This window comes from Labrus mixtus, chromosome 20, assembly GCF_963584025.1.
Source record: "Labrus mixtus chromosome 20, fLabMix1.1, whole genome shotgun sequence".
NCBI classification, from domain to species: Eukaryota; Metazoa; Chordata; class Actinopteri; order Labriformes; family Labridae; genus Labrus; species Labrus mixtus.
This window is the reverse complement of record NC_083631.1, coordinates 12,487,820-12,510,131: the sequence shown is the minus strand read 5'-3', so window position 1 is coordinate 12,510,131 and position 22,312 is coordinate 12,487,820. Positions and strand designations below refer to the sequence as shown.

Sequence of the window (22,312 nt, the reverse complement as noted above, 5' to 3'; positions counted from 1 at the left end):
CCAAAGTAGATCACTTGGCCTTCCATCTGTTGCTCCACATCATTTTATATTTTAGTACGGACGTTAATAAAAATGTGTTTAATTATCATATAATTGTTATAGCAGCGTTTATTCGTAGAATAAGTCAAAAACCGAACAAACTCCGCCATATTTTACATCAGACAAGGAAGAAGGATAATTTCGTAGGCCTATATTTATAAATGGATGGGGAATATATCTTAATATCATCTCGAAATTGCCTACATAACTTACAAAACAGCCTCTTGTGCCAGAGGGTGTGATGAAAAACAGAAGGGAATAACTCGGTTTTACAGCGCCCCCCCCCCCTGCATCAAGTGTTTACACTGCGCTGGCGTGCAGGCGGACGTGCAACAGATCCAGCGCATGCGCAGTTCATTGTTTTGACTGAAAATGCCGTCGGTTTCGAAAACGGCGGCCAATGCGTCCCCTCAAACCGAGAAACCTACCCACTATACGTGAGTAAAGCTCCTGCAGAGAAACAACGTGATAGCATGTTGCCGAAAATATGATGTGCACATGCAGCTGCGGGCGTTTACATTGTGTGCATTCCTCAACTCTTGTGTGTGTGTGTGTGTTAAAACATGGTGCTTTTCCTGGCTTTGTGACTACCTAACATAGCAAACAGCGACTGCACGCTAACGACACCACCCCCCCAGTGTGGGAAACTCGGTATTCTTAATCGACTTATTGATAAGGCAGTTGTTAATGGTATCGTTCGGGATTGTTTTATAGAGTTTACGTGTAGCTTTGAATAATTGGTTGAATTTTACACCGTCAACTCGGTCTGCTAAACGATTAGCACTGAACTCGCTATCCTGTCTGCTTGTAAATAGCTCGGCCTTATTTTGAGTTCCCCCTTGCTACGCACATTTATACACGTACGCTCACTGACTTTCAACAAGTGTTACGTCGAAAAGTTACGTACTTTGCTCTGTGAATATTGAGCTAACGCTAGTGACCCAAAAATATACAGAAGGCTACAACACGACACTTCAATGTATCTTAACTTTTCCCGTTCCTTTGACTCATTATGTAGTCAATAGTTATTTAAAAACCCGGTTATTCACACATTGTTTTTGTCTTTCTTCGTTGTTTTAGATACTTGAAGGAGTTCAGGACCGAGCAGTGCCCGTTGTTCCTCCAGCACAAGTGTACGCAGCACAGACCCTTTACGTGCTTTCATTGGCATTTTCTCAACCAGCGGCGAAGGCGACCCATAAGGAGAAGAGACGGGACTTTTAACTACAGCCCCGACGTTTACTGCACAAAGTACGACGAGACCACAGGCATTTGCCCCGATGGAGATGAGTAAGTCCTTGTTTCAGCCATTGACATCTTCACCAGTGTGTCACGATGCAGCTGCCGAGCTACTGACTGATGTTTTGTTGTCACGTTTTGAATGAGGACCACTGTAGCTCAAAGAAACAGATGTGAACATGGATACAACAAATATCACAAACACAACTAGAATTCAGTTCAGCAGGACATTTAATCCTTGGAAGATGCGTGCTGCATTTTGTGGATGTGGCCGATTTTTAAGTATGGAGTACTTATTGCACCCTAAAGTATTTCATTGAATGAAACAAACTGTGTGTAGCACTTTTCTGCTGTGTAATGTGTCATACATACAGAGGAGGGACTGGGGCTCACTGTTCTGTTGTTACATTTGCAGGAGGCTGAAAGCATGTGTTTTGATTATGTTAGTGCATTTTGGGGATATTCTTACAGATGAATCTAAAGTTACTTGTCTCATAAATAATGCATTTTTTTTTTAATTTGGTGTTAGAATTGAGCGTGTTTTAAATGGCCACCAGGAAAGCATAGCATGCTTTTCGTTTGTTTAAGACACATTTCTAATCCTGAAGAGAATGATTCTTAACAAGTGTGCATGAAGACACATTTTATTTCCCAGTTTATTTGTTTAAAGTGGAAATTTTGAGTGAAAAGTTTGTTCTTTAATTCCTCAGTGGGAAGTATTTTCTCAATCTAGAAAGTGTGACTATACAGATGCTCTAAGGAAAGGGCCAATTCTTAGCCTTTTTTTGTTGTTGCAGGCTTTTCTCTCTGTGGTGTACATACATACAAACATTTGTGTTTGAACTCCCCCATTATGTGATGAAGCCACAGCTCTGTCTTGGAAAAAAAGACTGGCATATTTTACAGCTGCACCCTCCAGCATTTAATGAGTGATTCAGTTATTTTCTGGCAGCTACACCATGTGATCTTTAGCATCAATCATTTGACAATAATTTACAGAATGTCTGTTCCCCATAATGCACCACATTCAAGATATCAATGTTGTTTATGTAATTATTATAAGTGATCAAATAGGCTCAATAATTGGCAACAGCATCAATTTTCCTCTGTAATCAAAGGGGAAGAACGGTTTTTATTCAGGCTTATGGCTTTAAAGAGTCATAATTTTTAATTCGTAGTAAACTTTGTAGTCACACAGAAACTAGATTAGAGAGATCATAAAAGGGGGTGGCATATAAAGACTGCAGCTTCTCCTCCTGACTCAGGAATGTGACAGCATTTAATTGAGCCCAACATAGAACAAAAAAAAATCTCATTATTATATCAGTCAAAATTGAACAACTGTAATCCTTACAGTGCCTCCTCTGCCAGTTGCTGCTATTTTTGTATGACCTTATGTGTTGCTATAGCAACTGTTGCTACTCAAGACAGGAAAGAAATTGGCTTTACAGTGGGTAATTGGCCATACATTTCTTGAGACAATGCTTGTGTGTCGGCCCTGGATGCAAAGCAGCGAATTATTCAAGATTAAAAAATGTGTGCAGCTGCAAGATTCTGTACTTTAATCTATAATCTTTATGGTTTTATAATGATGTTGGTGGATTAATGATTTGAATTCAGTCTAGTGTTTTTGCTTCATGCTTTAAACAGCCACCAAATACAAAACACCCTGCTTCAATTGGCGTTTTAAAGATTTATTGTACAATTTTATCCTCAGCCCTCAAAAAAGATCAGATGATTTAAAACATATTTGTGTTCTTTTTATGTTAATATTTGATATTTATAGGTTTAGCCATGGCTTGTTCTGTATTCATGTAATTGTGTGTCCAATAATCTTTATTCACTTATATTATCAACTAGTTTTATCTAGATTAACGAATGAAATTTTCTAATGTTGTGTACTTTTGTCCTTAGCTGCCCTTATTTACACCGGACCACTGGTGACACAGAGCGCAAGTACCATCTCCGCTACTACAAGACTGGCACTTGTATCCATGAGACCGATGCTCGAGGGCATTGTGTGAAGAATGGCCTCCACTGTGCTTTTGCTCACGGGCCACATGATCTCCGACCTCCAGTCTATGATATCAGGTGACATACAAAGCAAATAGTGGCCCTGCTAAGCTTTTCACTCACAAGACTCAAAGGCACAGACAAAAATGTCAAATGTTTATTTTTAGGGGTTTATTGGATAACTAGTTCCACATATTTGTTTGTAAATTGATTTAAAATGATTGGTTCAATTAATTAAAAACAAACAAACTGATACTAGATGAATATGTCTACTTCTTTGATCAAAGGGTAGACATAAGTCAGAAGTTACATTAAAGGAGCAATATGTGAGATATCTACTGAATTAAATTGTAAAGTGACCTTACTATATCATCAGACATTACGGAAACATGCTATGTTGAAGTGCTGGCGTCTCTGACAACAATACAGCAGCCAGTATGTCCTCCTAAGAATTAAACTAACCATATTTGTTTTTTTCACAGAGAGATCCAAGCACAAGAGGCACTTCAAAATGGACAGTTGGGATCTGGGGAAGGTATTCCTGATCTGCAGCCCGGTGTATTAGCCAGCCAAGCTATGATTGAGAAAACTCTCACAGAAGACCCCCGGTGGCAAGGTGAGTTACCCCCACCCTGATGTTATTGTGCTCATGTAGTGCAAAATAACACATTTCAAATGACATAAATACTTTGCAATTATTTTTGCAGACACCAACTTTGTTTTAGCCAACTATAAAACAGAGCAGTGCACCAAGCCCCCAAGACTATGCAGACAGGGCTACGCATGCCCCCACTACCACAACAGTAGAGATCGAAGACGAAATCCTAGGAAGTTCAAATATAGGTAAGATTTGACCATAAACAATATAAGGAAGTAGGTGCGATTGCAGTGAGTTACAGGTTGTGGCTTTGTGAATGCAGGTCCACTCCCTGCCCTAATGTGAAACATGGGGATGAATGGGGCGAGCCCTCAAAGTGTGACAGTGGAGACAGTTGCCAGTATTGTCACTCTCGCACTGAACAGCAATTTCACCCAGAGGTGAGGAAATCTTGTCATCTTGGGGGAGAAAATCCTTCAAATGTTTACAATCACACCCTTATTCACTGTAATATGAAATGTTATAAATTCATTTAAACTGTGTAACACTGCTGATCTCTTTTAGATCTACAAATCTACCAAATGCAATGACATGCGACAAACTGGATACTGTCCCAGAGGACCGTTTTGTGCATTTGCACATGTAGAAAGTAAGTGAAAGTTTGTCTTAGTATTCTCTCTTAAGGATACAGAGACATTTAAAACACACCGGACAATAGCCAAGTTACCAAGGGTTGTGTTAGTGTTGAAAGACGCCTGAAAGCGCCTGTGGGAAGCACTCTGAATCTTAGTGTCAGCTAAAGCCGTGAGAGGACACGGGTGCTTACTGGTCAGCCCAATTTTAAGAATGAATACTGTAAACATTCTGATTGATTTAAACCGGTTGATGTCTGCAGGTGTTGCCGTTTGTCGGTCTCTTTGTGTACTCTCTTTATAAAGAATATATTTTAATGTTTGTGTTTTCAGGAATTCCCTCTACAGAAGAGACCATGAGCTCATTGTTAACAGTGATACAGTCCAGTTCACAGTCCCAGCTGGGCTCTCAGCAGTATTCAGAGTGTCCAGTCAGTGAGTGGAACAGTGGAGGCATCTCCACCACCAACGCATCCAGTAGCAACGGACAAGTGGGAAGTGTAGGTTTCTTGTGTTGCTTCGTCAGGCATTCAATTGAAATGAATCGGAAAATGTTCAGTCATGGCTACCTTAGCAGCTACATACCTATATCACTATTCAACCATCAACATTTATATGTTACTGATTTGCTCATTTTTTTCAGTTCAATCATGTTTGTCTTTTCTTTGTTTTGTCATTGTTACTATTTTGTTTAACATTTCATGACTACATCGTTTTTTAAAGAATGGAAATCTTTACTTCTCATTTCTCAGACCATCATTAAGATCACATGCACCTCTCTTTCTCAGGTTTCATGTTCTAATAGCTCAGCTGTAACATCAAGCTCAGGAAGCGACAGTTTGTTATCCCCAGTGGGTTCCATCTGCAGGCCCAAATCCTTAACTAACAGTAGTTTATGTTCAGAGTCCACCACATCCAGTGCCTCATCTCTGACGTCTAACTATCCTAGAGCTCCGGGCTTTGAACGTGAGGATCAGGTACTGCTCTGCTTAGCTTTGATTTAAAAAAATACAACACATTGACAACTAAGGCCTCAGTGGATCACTGTCATATATTTTTTTTGAATCATGGTTTTGTTGATTTGTCACTCATTATTTGCCACATCATTTTCATTTTGTCACTTGAAACTATTTTTTAGATCAATCATTTTAACTACTAGAGGCAGGGGGTCAGTCAATTTAAAGGTCACATATTATTCAAAATACACTTTATCATGTTTTTCGAACACTAATATGTCTCCCTTACTCCCATACAAACCCATCAATTATGAGAAAATCCATGATCTCTGTCTTTTGCCTGCCTTCAGAAAATTTCAGCTCAATCAGGCCGTTCAGAGATTTTCCCTTTGTGACATCACAAAAGGCAGTAACCCCTTCCCCAGGTGGGTGACACTCCCTGAGCTAGGTGTTTGTTCTGACATCTTGAGTCTGCCTTCTCACTGTAAACAATTCGACATGGTGCAAGAAAGCCCTTCTAGAGTGGCACAGCTCATTTGCATTTAAAGCTACAGACACAGAAACAGCCTGTTCTGAGCAGGGCTGAAATAAGAGAGGTTTATAGGCATGATCAAATACAGGAGGGGAGTGCTTTCTTAGCAAGAAACTTCACAGACATGCTTTAGGGAGCCCTGAGACTTATTTAAACTTAATAATATAATTAATATGCATATATATCTATATATATATATATAGATATATATAATATGTGACCTTTAAGAAAGAAATGTGACAAAAGTTATGGCAAGAACAAGAACTAAATGCTGTTCCAAAGTGTACCACTATGTCACAGTTAGCTCTGTTGGGAAAACTAAATAATCGAAAGCTTCCTGCGTCATCTAATCAGCTTTCTGTCAAATTTGAGTATTGTGACTGACATGTTCTTTTTCTCTGTTATTTAATCATTTTAGATAAAGAATAAGGGGCAGGTGGATCAGAAATTGATGGACCAAGAAAAACAGGTACTCCTACAGTATGGAAATAGATTGGTCAATTAAAACGGAAATTTAAACTGCACTAACTGTTGGAATTAAATCAATACCTTCTATGCTCTTGTTCCAGACACATAACACTGTATTCTCTGCGGTAAACCCTTTGGCCTCAAGCTTTACCTCCAGTATAACATCCAGCTTGGCTTCTAGTATTGGCTCAGATAGTTCTTCACCCACCACCTTATCAACAATGAATGCAAAAGCCACTCCTTTCTATCCAGGGAGCACCACAGTGGAGTCTGTCATTGGTAAGTGTTTTTAAAGTTCACTGTTAACCTGTTGAGTTCAGTATGACTCCTCTGTAATTTTGGTATTAAATGAGAGCCGGATGTATTTTTTTTTCTTCAGGTTCTGCTCTGGACCTTAACTTCAGTGACATCAACGTTGCAAGTCTTGATAAGGAGTTAGAGGATCAAGATAACTGTGTAGGATTGGCAAGTAAGGACACGTAGATTGTTAAAGTTCTTTCAGTTCTTTGGCGAGTTGATCATAAACCATCACCACGTGCATATTTTAGCACCGACAGCGTTTACTCTGTCCCCGCAGGTCAGAGGGTGCTGGCCGGATCTGCTCCTGTTAACATTCCTGGCTCCTTGGCTCGCTCGTCCTCTTTTAATTCCTCATCATCGCTCTCCACCTCCCCGCTCAGCTCCCTCTCCCAGTCTCTGTCGCAGTCCCTGCTGTCTGGGACGATATCGCAGCAAAATCAACCTTCAAATATGTTAACCAAGCAAGAGCACGGCCTCCTGGGAACACCCACCTCCTCTTCCCAGAACTCTTTGGGTAAGCTTATAGCTTCAGTGTTTTGTCTCTTTGTGGGCTGGAAAGCTTGTAAATACACATTTCAATCTCAGTCTTCTGTGTCATTGAAGCCACTAATGTTTTACTTAATACATTTATACCCTATTTATATGTGTCTTTTAGCATTTAGCATTTCCAAATATTTAGATAGATTCATGTTCACCCAGTTCTAAGCTTATGCTAAGCTTATGACTGTAGAATACACATTTCTTTTCTCCGATAACAGGTTAAATCATTACTTAAAAACAATCAATTTAGGATACTTTGAAAGCGATAACATGACCACACATCTCGAAGGAAAGTTGTGCAACATCTTATGCTAGGTCCTTCTGCTTTCAATACGTGTATCACACCTAGGTTTGAATGGAGGAGCTTGCAGCATTTGGGACTTTGTAAGTGGCAACTTTTCCCCGAGTCCATCGCCAGTGTTCAGCAGTCTAACCTCGGCAACCGGCAGCGCCGATCTAGCCCGGCTTTTCAGAGAGCTGGACGAGGCCAAGAGAAAGATCAAACAGTGGGAGGAGGCCTGGCATCAAGTCAAACAGGTCAGTTTTTATAAAAGAATTCTTTATAATTAATACATTGCTCATTGTAATCCAAGTTATTGTCATATCTGTGCCATTAACCAGTATTTCTGACCTTGTTCCAGGCCTGTGAAGCTTGCCAGAAAGAAGCTCATGAAGCGAAGGAACATGCAAAAACGGCCGAGGCAGAGCGTCAGCTGGCTGAACAGAAATGGGAGGAAACAGATCGCAAGTTTAAAGAGCTCCAAGGGGACTTTGATGCGCTTTGTCGCACCCCTGGAGCACCTCTGCTACGTAGCTACGGCGAGCTGGAGCAGCTCCCCTTGTCAAAGCTTCACTCCATCCAGAGTCAGCTGCGTAATGACCTAGACCTTATAGACGGGGTAAGAAAGACTAGATCACATACAGCATTTCATCAGTAGCATGTACGTAGTTTATAAAAAAAAGAAAAGGTTTTTCAGGCCATCATTCAGATCTATGCTTTGTCATCAAGCATGCATATCTGAAAAGTCTGCATGAACTGTGTGTCCCTAAGCTGCAGCTGATACTCGTTCTTTTCTCCCCCAACAGGTAATATATACGCTTCAGTCAAAGAAATGTATAGTTTGCCAAAAGCATGATCGTTGCATTGTTCTGCAGCCTTGCCAACATTATGTACTATGTGAGAACTGTGCGCCTAGTAGAACAGAATGTCCCTACTGTAGAACGAAATTATTGAAGTGGTGATGTAGAATTACTCGAGGTACTATTTAAAGATTTAGCCCTTTGGAAAAAAAAAAAAGAACTACTAATAGATATTACATTTTCTAAAGAGCAACGTCTGTTTCATACAGTGATTCAAATGATTTAGATATTTTACTGACAGAACACATAGTATTAGGAATTAGACATATGTACAGGAGATTCTCGTTTTTTGCTCATTTTATGCCAGCGTGGCCTCGGTCAACCAGGTAGCTTTCTTTTTGCAAAACAAATCATTCCAACTAGAATATTAAATGTTGTGCAATTCTTGTATTTTCAATATTCAATCATGATTCCACCAATTCAGAACAGAGATTCACAATCTGTTGAAACTTAATCATGAACAAATCTGGACTAAATGCAGCCGTGCTTTTCCCAAACAGAATGAACATATACAATACAAACCTGTTAAATAGCCGATACAGCGAATACAAAGTTTGCCTTTTTGAAGAAAAAAGGTCATTGAGTGTCAGTTTGTATTTCTGCCCCCTTGTGTTACTGTTCAGAAAGTAGAAATTCTGTCCTGCACTTACAAAATAATACGGTCCCCTAAAACTCAAACTTCTTTGCTAAAGCCACTTAAAGTCCACCCAGAGCAAATAAGATTTGTTAAACACACTATCCTTTGTGTTACTATTAAGGGTAGCTGGTCTGCAGCCCATTTACCTCCATACAGGAACAATGAAACTACAAATATCCAAATTGGGATAAAAACTAATCTGACATGATTACAGATGTGCAGCCACAATACTTTATGCTAAAGCCATTGTAGTTTGGCTCATTGAACCATCCTGGTGTTGATGCACATAAAATGAGCAAAACTCAAAGTGGACTTTTTCTTTACTCATAGAAGAATGCATCAAAATCCAACAAATACACTTTAAAACAAATACAAAGTTCAACCACATTAGCACCATAATCCCCCCCCTTTTGAAATGTGGTGTCTTAATATCCTGTGCAGAATATGCAGCTTCTAGCTCTGACTTTGTCGACTTCATTGTACTAAAAAAGCACTTAAACATTTGGAAGGTCCATGTCCTGAGGAGTGAATACAGACTCACTTTGTTGCGGTGTGATCGATGAAATGATGATCGAGAGTTATTTTCGGCTAAACGTGCGTCTGACAGAAGACACTTCATAAGCAGGTTTATAAAAAGTCTACAAGTAATGAGGTATTAGAGCTGAAACAGAGCAGTTCATGGGAATAAGAAAGGAAACAAGATTTTGCTGTGTTCCTTTTGAAGATTAGCCACTTTGCTTGTACCCATAATTTCCTCTTTTTTATTTTTTTTTTAAATTGCACCCAGTCACGCATCAAATTAACCAACTTTCTGAAGAATTTGTATTTCTAACTAAAGCACTTTGTTGACCTGGGATTTTGTTAAAGGGTATATAGATATTTGCTTTAAGCTGCTTTGTAGGTGTCTTTGTTTTAGATTTATAAGTTGTTGTTTTTTCTATATAAGCTAATATCTGAAGCTTTTGTGTCTACTGTGAAACGTCGCTAGAATATTTCCTAATTGTTAAATGATGGCATGGTTCTACATATTAAGATTTCATAGAAAAGTACTTCATAGTTTCTACTTTCATAGTTAGATTTATAACAATTTCAATCAAATAAGTGCTAACTCAAAATGCATTTGAAGGCATAACCAGCAGCTGTAATATCAGTAAGGCACATGCGACATGTTAAGGCTGTTTTCAATCAGTTCCTTTTGTTTTCTAGAGATTTCTATAGCCTAGCCATTTAGAGAAGCATGTATTGTATTTGCAAAAAAAAAAAAAGAAGAAGCCTGAACAGGTGATTTTTTTTGTAGGAATCTAGCCTCTTGACCTTGTCGAGAACATATCGGCCTCGAACTCTAAAGTGCCTTGCCTTAGTTGAGAAGGTCATGTGTAGAATCTGTCCGAGCAAACACAAGAAGTTGAAGCTTGTGCACAGGTTACATGTCTGTTGAACTTTGCAGAAGCGTTGACATGTTTATGACTAATTGTACATATATATATAGAAATAGATATCTAAATATTTGCCAGTATATTTGGCCCGATCCCATTAAGTAATTCTGCTGAAGATCGTCGTAAACAAACATTTGTCAGTGCCTGTGTGCAGACTTTAACCTTAGAGATGAACCCCCCCCCCCCCCCCCCCATGTCTAAGTACCCACCCACTCATTCCTCGGTCGTGGTGCTCTCTGGTGCAGCTTCAGTCTTTAAGAATAGTTTTTTTCAATTTAATGTTTGGGAGTATGCAAACATAGGACAAATGGATTTTTATAGTAACATATAAAATGCTTTCTTTTTTAAAAAAACATTTCATTTACTTAAATTAGTTTTTAATTTTAATACATCTGCAGTGAATGAAGAATTCCATAGTTAACCTGTTAGTCCGATTTTTGCGTAGGCATTTGCATTTTTCGCTTTCGGTTCGTAGTCTCATCGAAATGACCTTCTACTGTGTTTTTATCTTTGCTTTCAAAATCTATAGAAAATCATGTATCTCCAGGTACACCTTTTTGCTACTTATTAAATATGGGGAAATGCATTGTTTACATTCACATACATGACAACTAAGCAACTCAGAGGAAAATATCCAGAAAAATGATTCATGGTATTTTAGCATTTTCTTGATTATAATACAGCATTAAATGGCAGGCTACATCCTTCTGGTATTGCATGTTATTGCGATATATAAACCAGCTACAAAAAAAAAAAATAGAAAAAAAAAGTTTGCACTGTGTCTCACTGCCAGAATATTTGTATTAAGTTATATTTAGTGTAAAGGCTAATAACTTCTGCAAGCTTCGCTGCTACTGGGAAAGGTATTAATGTGGTTTCTTATTAAACATGTCGGTGTTTGAATGTCGTGCATCCACAGCTCCGATTTAACAAACAGAACATGTCTACTGCATCCAATTTGACCGATCTTTATTTGATGGAATTCTTCATCTGTAAATCAATTCTGTTGTATACCACTTAGAATGATGTCACAGACCTGTACTGCTGTCAATTGTCCCCTCTTTTTTTTTTTTTTCATTGATTGAAGTTAAATGTATTTGTGTTGGACTCCCCCCCTCATACACTGGATTACAGTGTACAGTGCAGCTAATTTCACAGGATCCTTTTGGTATATTTTGTTTTTGCCTGTGAAGCCAATTCAATGAATGATGTCTAGTGTGATAATCTGAAAGAAAAAAAAACCGAACCAAAGTGGTGTTCCTATAGTTTGTCCAAAAAATGTATTCCAAAGGGAAAAGTTGCCCTTGGAGAGAATTTAAATAATTGCTTTGGTATAGGACTGATCAGCCTGTACACGAGAAGCGAGTGCATACAGTTAAAAATGGCTGCTCAGAGCAAAGTCCAAAGCTTTGTTACTGGCAGGCCTTTCCAGTTTTTGGATGAAGTTTTGTTTTGATATTTCCTTCAGCGGGACATACAGAATGTCCTCTTTAGTGAGTAAACAACAGGACTATGCCAATGGCTTTTTGCTCACATCATTAATGGACTAGAGCCCATTCTTTTTTGCAGTTTTACCAAAGACCTGTACTGTTTTTCTTTGTTTTGTACTACATTTCATCCTTAGTTTTAATTCAGTATATAGATCTAAAAATGATTGAACAAGTAATCACCTAGTACCTTAACTAGTCATTGTTCATTAACATTAATAATGGCATCTTTTTTTCTATCTAAAGTTAGCGATAGTGAGTCAATACACAAATGAACAAAAATGCATGGGTCAGATCCTTGAAAAAAAAAAAAAAAAAAAAAAAAAAAGAAGTGTATTTGTATATTTGATTTCGTGTTCAGTATACATTGACGTTTATGGCAGGTTTGTGCAATACTGGCGAGCACATGCTGACCTTAAGCGAGGAGTCAGTGTCGGTTTAAATGTCGTCTACAGTGAAGGAATGTCAAAGGTGATGGCATTTGTGCTTCTGAAGTGGCCATAATAAACTTCACTACAGTTGTGTTTTGAAGTCGACTTTGCTTAACAACATAATCTCAATCACTCTGGAAACTGATGGTTATGCATTATATGCTGTTATGATAGACCTATGGTGACTGTAAGGTGCTTTGTTTCTCACTCTTAAGTTTTGTTTTTGTTTAAAAGCCGGGGTCCAAATGAGTTTGTGTTTGTGTGAAAATGACAGGGGACAGATAATGATTGTGACAAACATCAATGGCAGACACAGACATCATTCAAGCTATCATTTGTTGTTGGCCCTTTAGTCGCTCTATTGGTCTACTGGCCCCAATTCAAGTTTTTAGTTTTTTGTTTAATTCAAGAAATGAAACATTCACATGGTAAGCACAGCTCGTATTTCTTAACTTTTTTACATTTCAAATTTGTTGAGTTTAGAACGGACCAATTACGCTCTCAAGTCAATCTGTGCCTTCAATCCATCATGATGATTGGTATCAAGACAATTTGCCTCCAAAGCAGACAACAAAATCTAATCAGTGAAATAAAAAAATTCCAGTGCCTTAAAGTGTTCTTATGGACCATGATGTGATGACTAAAAATACCCGGGCCATTTCAGCGGGAAATGAAAAAGAGATGTGCAGCAATAGTCCCCGAAAGAGGAAGCAGAGGTTTATAGATGACGGATTATTGTCTGTGTCGGCCTGTATTTGCCATTCTATCCAGACAACAACAACAAAAACAAAACAGCAATATTGAAACAATTTGAGCTCAATTTGTCATTTGGCACCAAAATCTTTGTTTTTTGTTTTTTTCAAGGAAAAAAAGCACCAAATGGGAAGACTCTTGTAAATGAACTGTAGTAAATGTATCATTAAGCTCTGCATTGAAATAGTGAAATCTATTTTGCATTATTGTTAGTTGTTGTGTTGTCTTTCTGTTTTTAATATAATGAAAAATGGAGCCTGAAGATTTATGCAATCTTTTACATGTCTACGAGTATGATGATAATAATATGGAGCTGTTCAAATTAAGTACAACAATGCGTCGTCTCGAGTGAGTCATCTGAATATGGAACCTGTTGTTCCATAGACTTTCCGAGACTCCCAGTAGAAGACGTTATTTTTAACATTGAAGCCCTGAAATATTGAATGTATTGTTCTAAAATTAGATATTCAATGAATAGGTCACTGGATATTATGGAGCGCAGTTAATTCATTATGATGTAGCATCTTAGCTGTAAACTGCTATTCAATAAACATTTCTTAGAACTGAAACGAATACAAAGCTCTCAAGTTTCTATTTGTCAGCCTAATGTGGAGATCTAAGTAGAGAAATGTGTTTTTCTCAGGGTCATAACGGGGATGAAATATATAGAATGTGTTCAATCTGAGGAAAGTGCATTTCATGAATTGATTTACTAAATGTCAGTGGGTTTAGATATTTATAGAATATACAAAGCTGTATCAATAAGTAGGACATTCTCTCCTGGTAAACATAGAACTGATTCTGTTGCTATATTGATCTCTCTTTTTTTTTTCCTCTCTGCGTTGTGAACACAAACAATAGGTGAAAGTCTTTAGAATTCTAGATGTTTTTCTTTTTCTACATTAAGGATTGTGTACCACATCTTTTCTGTAGTGTATGAACTAGTTTTGTTTAACACTTGATACATTGTGACACTACAGTTATGCAATGGTTTACAGAGTTCACAAAGTTATTTTTTATCATCTTGAGAATTAAAATAATTTTTTCATCTGATGTGTGTGGATACTCTTTGTCTTCAACACGACTTTTAAGAACATGAAGAAACATGAAGTTCATGGACAAGAGGAGAGGAGGAATCTAAGACAAGTGAACAATTTGAAGAATCTGTTTTTTTTTTTTATTACAGGCATAAAGAAAATGCTAATGGATGCTGCTTTTTCTTGAACGGTTTGAACCTTTTGGCACAATATGATGAGAGCTCTCAGGAGACAAGGTGTCAAACAGGTAGCAGATCAGCTGCTCAGCCTGCCGGAGGTGAAACAGAAATCATTATTATATGTGATTATGGATAAACAACACATCTTAGCATAACATTACCCCTCGGTATTTCTTTAAAAACACAAACAGAATGCATCTATTGGGACTAATGAAAGGACTTCAAGAATGAGAAAGTATCATTTTCCTGACCTCTTTCTCATTCTCTGGGTATATTATCATTTGGCCCACTTTATCCAGGTCTGGTCGCTCCTTGTTAATGCTGCTGCAACAAATAAAGGCACACGGGGAAAAAAAAGGTGATTGACCTGTAAATATTCATGCATGCACATTAGGTTTGAGTTTTCTTCTACCATACTTTTCAAGGCGCAGGTTCAGTCGGGTCGCGACGTTCTCCCCTTGCAGAGCCAGGATGAGGCAGGGCGCCATGTTAAGTTGAGCCATCTTTAAGAGACAAAAAAAGAAGAGACCAGAGAAAAATCAACCACTGATTGCTTTATTTTTGAGAAAGTGCACTTCTGTCAAGCCCAGGCTGCTCACTCTTTCATTTCCTCTTGATGACACTTGCAGGGTCTCTGTAATGTGTTTCCTCTGCTTGTTATCCAGCACACTCATCCTCCCTGCCACCAGATAGCAGCCTGACCTCAGCAGCAGCCCCAGCAGCTCCAGCTGGGAAGACTCGTGGCTGAGGGGTGGAGCATCAAAGGGGACCAGCAGACAGGTTGTCTGCCAGTAAGCTCTGTGTACCAGGGACCCTGGTAACAACAAACAAGCAAAACAGGACATTTGTTTTCTGTTTGGTTTACAAAGTTCATCTGGAACTGAGTCATAGTTCAACATCCATCCTGGAGGAGTCCCTGCCAAAGTCAGAATAAATGATTAAGTTGTTCAAAGGGACCCATTTCGCTTGTGCAACACTTTCAGAATGCTTCGTGAGCACACTTGAGAATTTGATAGCGACAAAAATGCAATCTAAAACACAGACCAAAGACTGTTAATAACTAAGAAAAACAGGCAAGTAGTCCAAACCTTTATTCGGTCCTGATTCCAGGGAAAGTGGAAGATGCTCCCGGGCAACAGGGGCCAGCGTGGATGTCTGTTCACGCTCCACAGACGCCACAGAGTCTGAACACAAGCTGAATATCTGAAACAAAGGAACCACAAACACAGCATGTCCTCCTTTGATTTGATGAAATAGCATTTAGATAGATAGACTCCTGAATGTGACGACCCAACCTTCTCCTGTGTCATTGTGCTGCTCTCGGCACAGCAGAGCCCTCCTGGAAAAAGCTTCTTCACATCCTCAACTGCTTTCTGATATGATCCAGAGCCTGTCACATTGATAATGAATGATTTTCACAAATTTGTATTTATACAGCGCCAAATCACAGCATCATTTCTTTCCAAGACACTTTACATAATACAGCAGGTCTACACTGTGTGCTTTATAAAATATACCATAAATAGACCCAAAATTAATTAACCAATGAACACGCAGGAAAAGCTTTCACAGGACAGACAGACAGGATAAAAGTACAGATAGCAACAAAAATAAGCAATGACAACAATAATATAATTAAACACAATGTGCAGGTTATTTGTTTGACACACAGATACACAATCCTGTCCTCGAATGTGTACCAGTATTCAGGACAAGTCACCTACCATAGATCGGATTATATGAATGAGCTATGGCCGAGCACATCATCCAATGAGATGAGTCCATGTGGCCAATCACGTCCAGCAGCCGCCTCACAGCATCCTCCCCCTCCAGACAGAGAGCCAATGAGGAGCCAGAGCACAGGTACTCCACCTGGGCCTCCAGATCTGCTGTATCCTGCACAGAACACAACTACCACTCTAAGGAACAACAAGGCTAATGTTGTTTTTTTATGTAGCTTTTTAAATGTAAAGTTTTCAGTTACACTTTCTGCAGGCAGTATACAGGCAGCAGTGCTTTTTTCCAGTGTGAACACACGCAGGCCCACCACCCTGAGACCACTCAGATGGAGTATGTGGACCGCTGCAGACACCAGGTGATACCAGCTTCTGGGCTTGAACAGGCACACAGTGAGCTGCCTCTGTGGATCTAAACAGAAGAAAGTGTGTCACTGTTACACCAGCTTTTCATATCAATACACCTTGTTATTATATGCACGACATATCTAATTTACACATTACAAAAGTCAACTTTACTATGATTGGCAACACTGTTTTTAGAGTGCACATCAACTCCAACTGAGATCATGGTGACACATCAGTGTTGTAGTACAGTTTTCCACGATTAAACAAGAATTCTGAACTTCAAGAAATGTCACTCTGATTTTCTGTGACATAAAGACCGCGAAACATACAATGAATGGGCAAAGACAGTTTACCAGTTTTATTATCTCTAATATTCAACAACAGAAATGTTCAGGTATGAAATTCCAATACAAAAATGTAGATTATTCCTGTTTTATACAAACCTTTGGTACTGCAGATTTGGGGGGAAACGTTCAGCTGTGATTGTTTGCTTTGGTCTGCAGAGGTTCAATGAGACAAATTAGAATCAGCTGTGATGGTGTTGAATACTATCTGAAAACGTGATTTTTGCACCCTTCGGCCGACCTACCAGGGGTCATCTCGTGCTCAAGGAAGAAGACAGAAGCTTGTCTTGAAGCTACTTCAGGTGTGGCTGACATCAGTACACTGAGGTTACCGGGGTAATCGTGAGGCAGGCGCTTCTTTAGAGAAGAAAAAGCCTCCACCCGGCTCAGAGCGCACACAAGGACGGGGGAGGACATCAGAAAGTTCACGCTGTCTACACATAGCCGCTCTCCTACCTCGTATGGCGTCAGCTCCTTAGCCTGATGTTGAGTCAACACAGGCAGAAACTTCAGGCTAAGCAGCTTGAAACCTGCAAAGTAAAAAAAAAAAAAAAAAAACAGCAGCTGTGTGTATTTTGTTTTGTTTGTGCCAACATGCGCCCAGTGTTCTCTGAACGTCACCCACCTTTTGGCCTGGCTGTCAGCACTCTGTGTAGGAGGCTCAGGCCTTTGCTCATGTCCTTCCCACACAAGGACAACATCACCACCTGCTCCGTGTCAGAGGTGGAGGAACACTTGTGACAGGACAGGATCACACGGGAAGGATCAGGCAAAGCCCACATATGCTTAACTAAGAAAAAAAAGGAAAATAAACACAGGAAGTTAAGAAAAAAAAGGACATCAGTTTTTGGGGCATGTGCTCAGACGTCCCTGCACAGTGAACAAACAGTGCTTACCAGAGATACAGGACAGCTCACTGCTGTAAGGCACAGTGTGGTAACACAAGTCTGCTCCTACTGTGTCAACACCATCCAGCACCTTAACTTCTCTCATTAGGGCTGAAACAATATGGAAACTTCATATTTAGTTGAAAGTATAAAGTTGTATGTACATGATATAGAGACGATTTATTCTGTGTACATAATCTCTGATGCAATATGGACCTGCTGGTAAACTAACACCGTGGTGCACTGCATTTTCTTTCCTCAGGATCAACAGCAGGCAGTGAGAGTTGGGACGCTCCTGTTCCTTCTGATCCAGGATCACATTGTGTTGGCCGCAGAAAACAAGTGCCTGGAGATAAAAAAAAAATACAAAAGCTTTGGACTGTGGACAAATCTAGGTTTTCTTCCCTAGAAGAACTCCCCCCCAGTAAGAATGTCATTTTCAAGCAAAAAAATGTGGAAAAAATAAGTCAAATTATTTCAATAAGGTTCAATAAGTTCTAGTTCGTTTTCTTCTACCTGCTGATTGCTGAGTCCAAGCACATCAGCGCCATGGCTCTGAAGCTGCAGTCTTTGCAGCCCCATAAGACCGAACCCTCTGCGCTCGCACACAGCCAGAACTTGGCCGTAGCAGCACGGAGGCACGACCGGCGACACCACGAGGAGTAAGTCAGCTGTGCGGGGTGAAGAGAAGGTATTAAGCAGAGAGCTCCACTCAAGGACAAATCTTTGATCCTTGCTGGAAACAGAATTTCCCCTTCAGGTAGTAAAGATGAAAGTTACAATGAAATAATGATAGTTTTGGGGACCTCAGTGAGCCACTGTACCTTTGGTTGTTGCACACAGAAAGGAAGGTGCATTGGACATTCTGCCTTTGTCTCTGTTGTGTGCAGGTATGATTCTACAGATAGAAGGGAGGAAGAATGATTTGAGAACTATTACTTTCAGGTTGAGATTTATTCTATCATCATACTGTTAAATTAAGCCTCTTGGAAGGTGTCAGTGTTTTACTTTTCTTATAGGATAATGATTCAAAGACTTTAAATTATTAAAATTAAGCACTAACCGAGACTAAGCATTCATTATTTTTGTTCTCAGTCATATTTGGTTGAAAAGTCCTAAGAGTTGAGATAGAGAACAATAGAATTGGTAGCTTGCATTGTTTGAGGTTTGACAACGAACCCGTTCAGAGGCCGGTTGTGCTTCTGGGCTTTTTTTCCTGGAAGTCTCCCTGAAAACCACAAGCACAGCTCTCTGTGGACTTGACTGGCTAGTTGAGGGGAGGACAGGAAATGACGTTGCTGACTTCCGGAAGTGGACTCCCTTGGCAGAAAAACATCTAAGGACCTGGTTAAATCTCTGAAAACTGAGTGGGCATGAGGGCCTCGAACAGCCAGGGCAAGAGCAGGATGGCAGATCTCTGGATCAATGCTCTGGAGGACTGGCTCAGCACCTATGAAGAGGCCGGGGAGAGTTTTTTTAAAACAGGGATAAAGGGAGTGTGCCAAGCTTGGATCCATCAGAAAACACAAAGCCAAGAGGAGGATTATTGAGGATTTTACAACTTAGTGGCTCTCATCATGTCCTACCAGCGCTGTCATTCTGTAACTTCTGTGCTGAATGAAGGAGCCGCAGACCGCACACATCCAATCCAGAGTTGAGAACAAGCTGGAGGGTGTAGTGTGTAATGAGAGGATCCAGGAAGATGCACCCAAGAGCCACTGATACCTAGAACAAATCAGGTGTTTTTTTCCACTTCAGTGTCTCTTGTGAAGTACACCTCTGAAGGAGAACATGCTCACCTCTGTGTGCAGCTCCAGGTTGGAATCTCTCCCATTACAAACATTCTCTTGAGATTCGACTGTCTGCCAGTAGAACCCTGGACTTAGACCAAATGTCTTATCTATAAGCTGCAACACACGGGAACAGAATACACACAGGGACATAATGCAACATCATATATTGTGAAATTCTATGCAACGATATTATCTCACATAAGGGCACCTTTTTCTTAGAGGAGGTGGAGATAAAAGAGTTTAAACAGGAAGAGGGCAGACGGATGGTTGAAGCGTAGCATTCTCGGTCCAGCAGGATTTGCAGCTGAGGCAGCCAGAAGGCAACAAGAGGGAGTGTTGTCTCAGAGAGGAACCTGCACACCTGGGTGTAGAAAAGAGGGTGGACGTCTCTCTGCTTTTTCTAGAAAGAAAAAAAAAACAACAACGAAAAAAAGAAAAATGATGAACAATTATGAAGCCATAAGAGGAAGTATCTTTTCATGTCATTCTCTATTCACATTCGGTGTATAACTGTGGCGAGTCACAGCCAAGACATGCAAAGCCAGTCCATCCTCGGTCCACTGCTGCTGAAGTCCCGCCACCCAGAATGGGACCTTTGCACCAGCATCATCGTCATCGTGACATGAGTTCGGGCCAACCTAATACACATTGAAAAATGGATCCTCACGTTTGTGGTGAAGCAAAAACTAATAGCAAGAATAAACTGGGAAAGAGAAGCTCCCGTTCACTCACCAGAGACAGAAACCAGGCCACCAAAGTGTTGTAGATGTGTGATTTGGTTGCGGCTGGATACAGGTGACCTCCATCTCCAACCATACCAGGACCGGAGAGGTTGACTATCAGTATCATACACACCTTACTTTTCATATCTGCTGGCAGTGTACTGACTTGCTGTAGATGAGATGCTTCCTGAAAAAGAAAAGTTCTAATACGTCTTTTCTTTAACAAAAGTAATGTGGGTTTACAGTTCTTTTTGTTGTTGCACTTACAGAATGATAAAGAGTATCAGTCTTTTCAGCAGCTGGCTGCCTCTGATTGACACACGTAGTTGGACGGTGTCTTTCCAGCTGCTTAAAAATGAGGTGGTGGTGTTCATGTTGTGAAGTCTGCCCGACTTGTCGTCCCTGTTGGTCACTAACAAAATCCCTGTTGTGGTTAAAATCTATCATTTCTTAATTATCAATTATGTGTGGAGTGACTGCAGACGAATTACAAACCTCTGGTGCTTCTGTTTTTTCATTTTACCGCCATGATTTGTTTTTCTGCCATCCAATTCTGGGCCTGTATGTGACGGTTGTTTTTCTTCCTTGAGATATTGCGACTCACGGCTCATGTTGAACTCGAGAGGCTTTAGATTCTCGTGCAGTTGTCCTGCTGCCTTACTTTGAAGTGAATGCAATGAATCCTTACACATATTTTGATGAATATTCCCATTGTTTTCTAATTCCCTCATTGTCCGCAGCAACATACTCTTGCCAGTCATGTCCCTGAAAACAGATAAATGACAAAAATAAACTGAAAAACAAAATGTACCGGACAAAAGCATGACGAAATGCTTCTGAAGTAAGATCTACTGTGTTTACCTGCGCCCTACTTGTGATCCAGTTTGCACTTTAAGATTCTTTGCAGGTGGTTCTTGGTGAGTATTGTGCTTGGCTGGTGACTCAAACCCCGATGAAAGATTTTGTGATGGTTTTGGTTGTTTTATTAAAGGATCAGGGCTACGCAGGTCAATATAAACAGTAGGACATTCCTGCTGGCTCCGCTGACGCTCTGTTGATTTGCTCCAAGCCTTTTTCTGTCTGCATGAAAATGTGGTTATTAATTTGATCTTATACATTGTTCACAACACCTTCCATGTGATTTGAATTACCTTATTGGGTTTTGACTTTTCACAGGCTGAGATGATTGACTCCTCAGGAAAGCTACTAGTTTGTCCATTATGTCCTCTTGGGACTCCTCCTTGTTGCTATCTGAGGGGGGGGGGGGGGGAAGTCGATTTGAAACTATAAAACAAGATGATGCACTCACTTTTATTTGGAAAAAACCCTTAATCGTTCGTTAAAGTAACAGATGTGTCTTTTATTTACTAACTTCCATGTGTTTTCACAGGTTCAGCTGACACATATTGTGGAAGAGACCGCCCGTCCTCTGTCAGATTCTGGAGGACATGGTCTAAATCCAACTGGTCAAGCCTCTGAAATCAGTTGTTTTTTTAATTAGAGCACATATCTGATCAAATTCCCTACCTAGATTTGACCTCTCACCCGTATTATTCCAAACTCACCGCGAATGAAAGAACAGGAGAACCCTCGTTCGTTTTTTTGCCGTCCACACTTTCTTTAACAGAAGCATCACGTTTCTCTTCATTCCACTCCACATTGGCTCCGTCACAAGCATCTGCCTTTATGGTGAAATAAGAAAAATAAGAAAAAGGGGAGAAATCCCTGCCCTTACATCGGCTGTGATTCTTCAGAAGCCACAATTGCATCAGCATGTTGTGTAGCCCTCTCTGTTGCACGAGCATCTTTTACTATTTCATCATTATCAAAGTTCACAATCTGGCTTAATCTTTCGACCAGGATTTAAGTACTGCAGGCTTCAACAGCTCGAAAAAACACAAACATATAAACACAAAGGTAGGCCTGTCAATTATTATCATGTCTTTTTCAGGCTGGTAACATTACCAAGTTACCACTAACACTCTTGAGACTTTAATAAACTTACCTCAAAGTCTACTGAAAAACTGTTCAGGTCAGAGGGGACCTTCAGGGACAGGCCAGCTGG

General features: G+C 40.0%; 2 protein-coding genes across 4 annotated transcripts; one reads left to right on the top strand and one right to left on the bottom strand.

Moving 5' to 3' along the window:
* Nucleotides 1-395: 395 nt before the first annotated feature.
* unkl (unk like zinc finger) lies at nt 396-14,526 on the top strand. 3 transcript variants are annotated; one of them, XM_061027240.1, is made up of 16 exons: nt 396-476; nt 1,120-1,329; nt 3,193-3,369; nt 3,774-3,907; nt 3,999-4,134; nt 4,212-4,329; nt 4,454-4,538; nt 4,855-5,021; nt 5,310-5,498; nt 6,428-6,478; nt 6,579-6,756; nt 6,857-6,946; nt 7,055-7,291; nt 7,667-7,854; nt 7,959-8,216; nt 14,388-14,526. In XM_061027240.1, the coding sequence occupies exons 1-16, from the start codon at nt 412-414 to the stop codon at nt 14,391-14,393; spliced, it is 2,289 nt and encodes a 762-aa protein (XP_060883223.1). In that variant the 5' UTR covers nt 396-411; the 3' UTR covers nt 14,394-14,526. The 3 variants fall into 3 exon arrangements, with proteins under 3 accessions (XP_060883223.1, XP_060883221.1, XP_060883222.1); XM_061027238.1 differs by lacking the exon at nt 14,388-14,526 and adding an exon at nt 8,404-14,254; XM_061027239.1 differs by lacking the exon at nt 14,388-14,526 and having other exon boundaries at nt 7,959-8,644.
* On the bottom strand, nt 14,375-21,717 carry LOC132954628 (dynein axonemal assembly factor 8). The gene is made up of 26 exons (XM_061027237.1): nt 21,620-21,717; nt 21,399-21,498; nt 21,109-21,327; nt 20,743-21,012; nt 20,515-20,659; nt 20,258-20,434; nt 20,023-20,163; nt 19,734-19,925; nt 19,532-19,639; nt 19,319-19,457; nt 18,912-19,182; nt 18,557-18,630; nt 18,249-18,403; nt 17,949-18,078; nt 17,742-17,843; nt 17,471-17,635; nt 17,091-17,375; nt 16,945-16,998; nt 16,402-16,565; nt 16,142-16,313; nt 15,713-15,807; nt 15,506-15,620; nt 15,017-15,231; nt 14,835-14,920; nt 14,669-14,741; nt 14,375-14,506 (listed from the first exon to the last, which is right to left on the bottom strand). The coding sequence occupies exons 2-26, from the start codon at nt 21,464-21,466 to the stop codon at nt 14,402-14,404; spliced, it is 3,720 nt and encodes a 1,239-aa protein (XP_060883220.1). The 5' UTR covers nt 21,467-21,498; nt 21,620-21,717; the 3' UTR covers nt 14,375-14,401.
* Between the last annotated feature and the right edge of the window lie 595 nt (nt 21,718-22,312).

What these genes read in the sequence shown, in the direction of transcription:
- unkl (XM_061027238.1), top strand. Translation starts at nt 412, where the DNA reads ATGCCGTCGGTTTCGAAAACGGCGGCCAATGCGTCCCCTCAAACCGAG. An exon ending in CCTCCAGTCTATGATATCAG is followed by an intron (nt 3,370 to 3,773) that starts GTGACATACAAA and finishes TTTTTTTCACAG; the next exon opens with AGAGATCCAAGCACAAGAGG. An exon ending in TGATGGACCAAGAAAAACAG is followed by an intron (nt 6,479 to 6,578) that starts GTACTCCTACAG and finishes CTCTTGTTCCAG; the next exon opens with ACACATAACACTGTATTCTC.
- LOC132954628 (XM_061027237.1), bottom strand. Translation starts at nt 21,466, where the DNA reads ATGGACAAACTAGTAGCTTTCCTGAGGAGTCAATCATCTCAGCCTGTG. An exon ending in CTGATACTCTTTATCATTCT is followed by an intron (nt 20,435 to 20,514) that starts GTAAGTGCAACA and finishes TTTCTTTTTCAG; the next exon opens with GAAGCATCTCATCTACAGCA. An exon ending in TGGCCTGGTTTCTGTCTCTG is followed by an intron (nt 20,164 to 20,257) that starts GTGAGTGAACGG and finishes AATGTGTATTAG; the next exon opens with GTTGGCCCGAACTCATGTCA.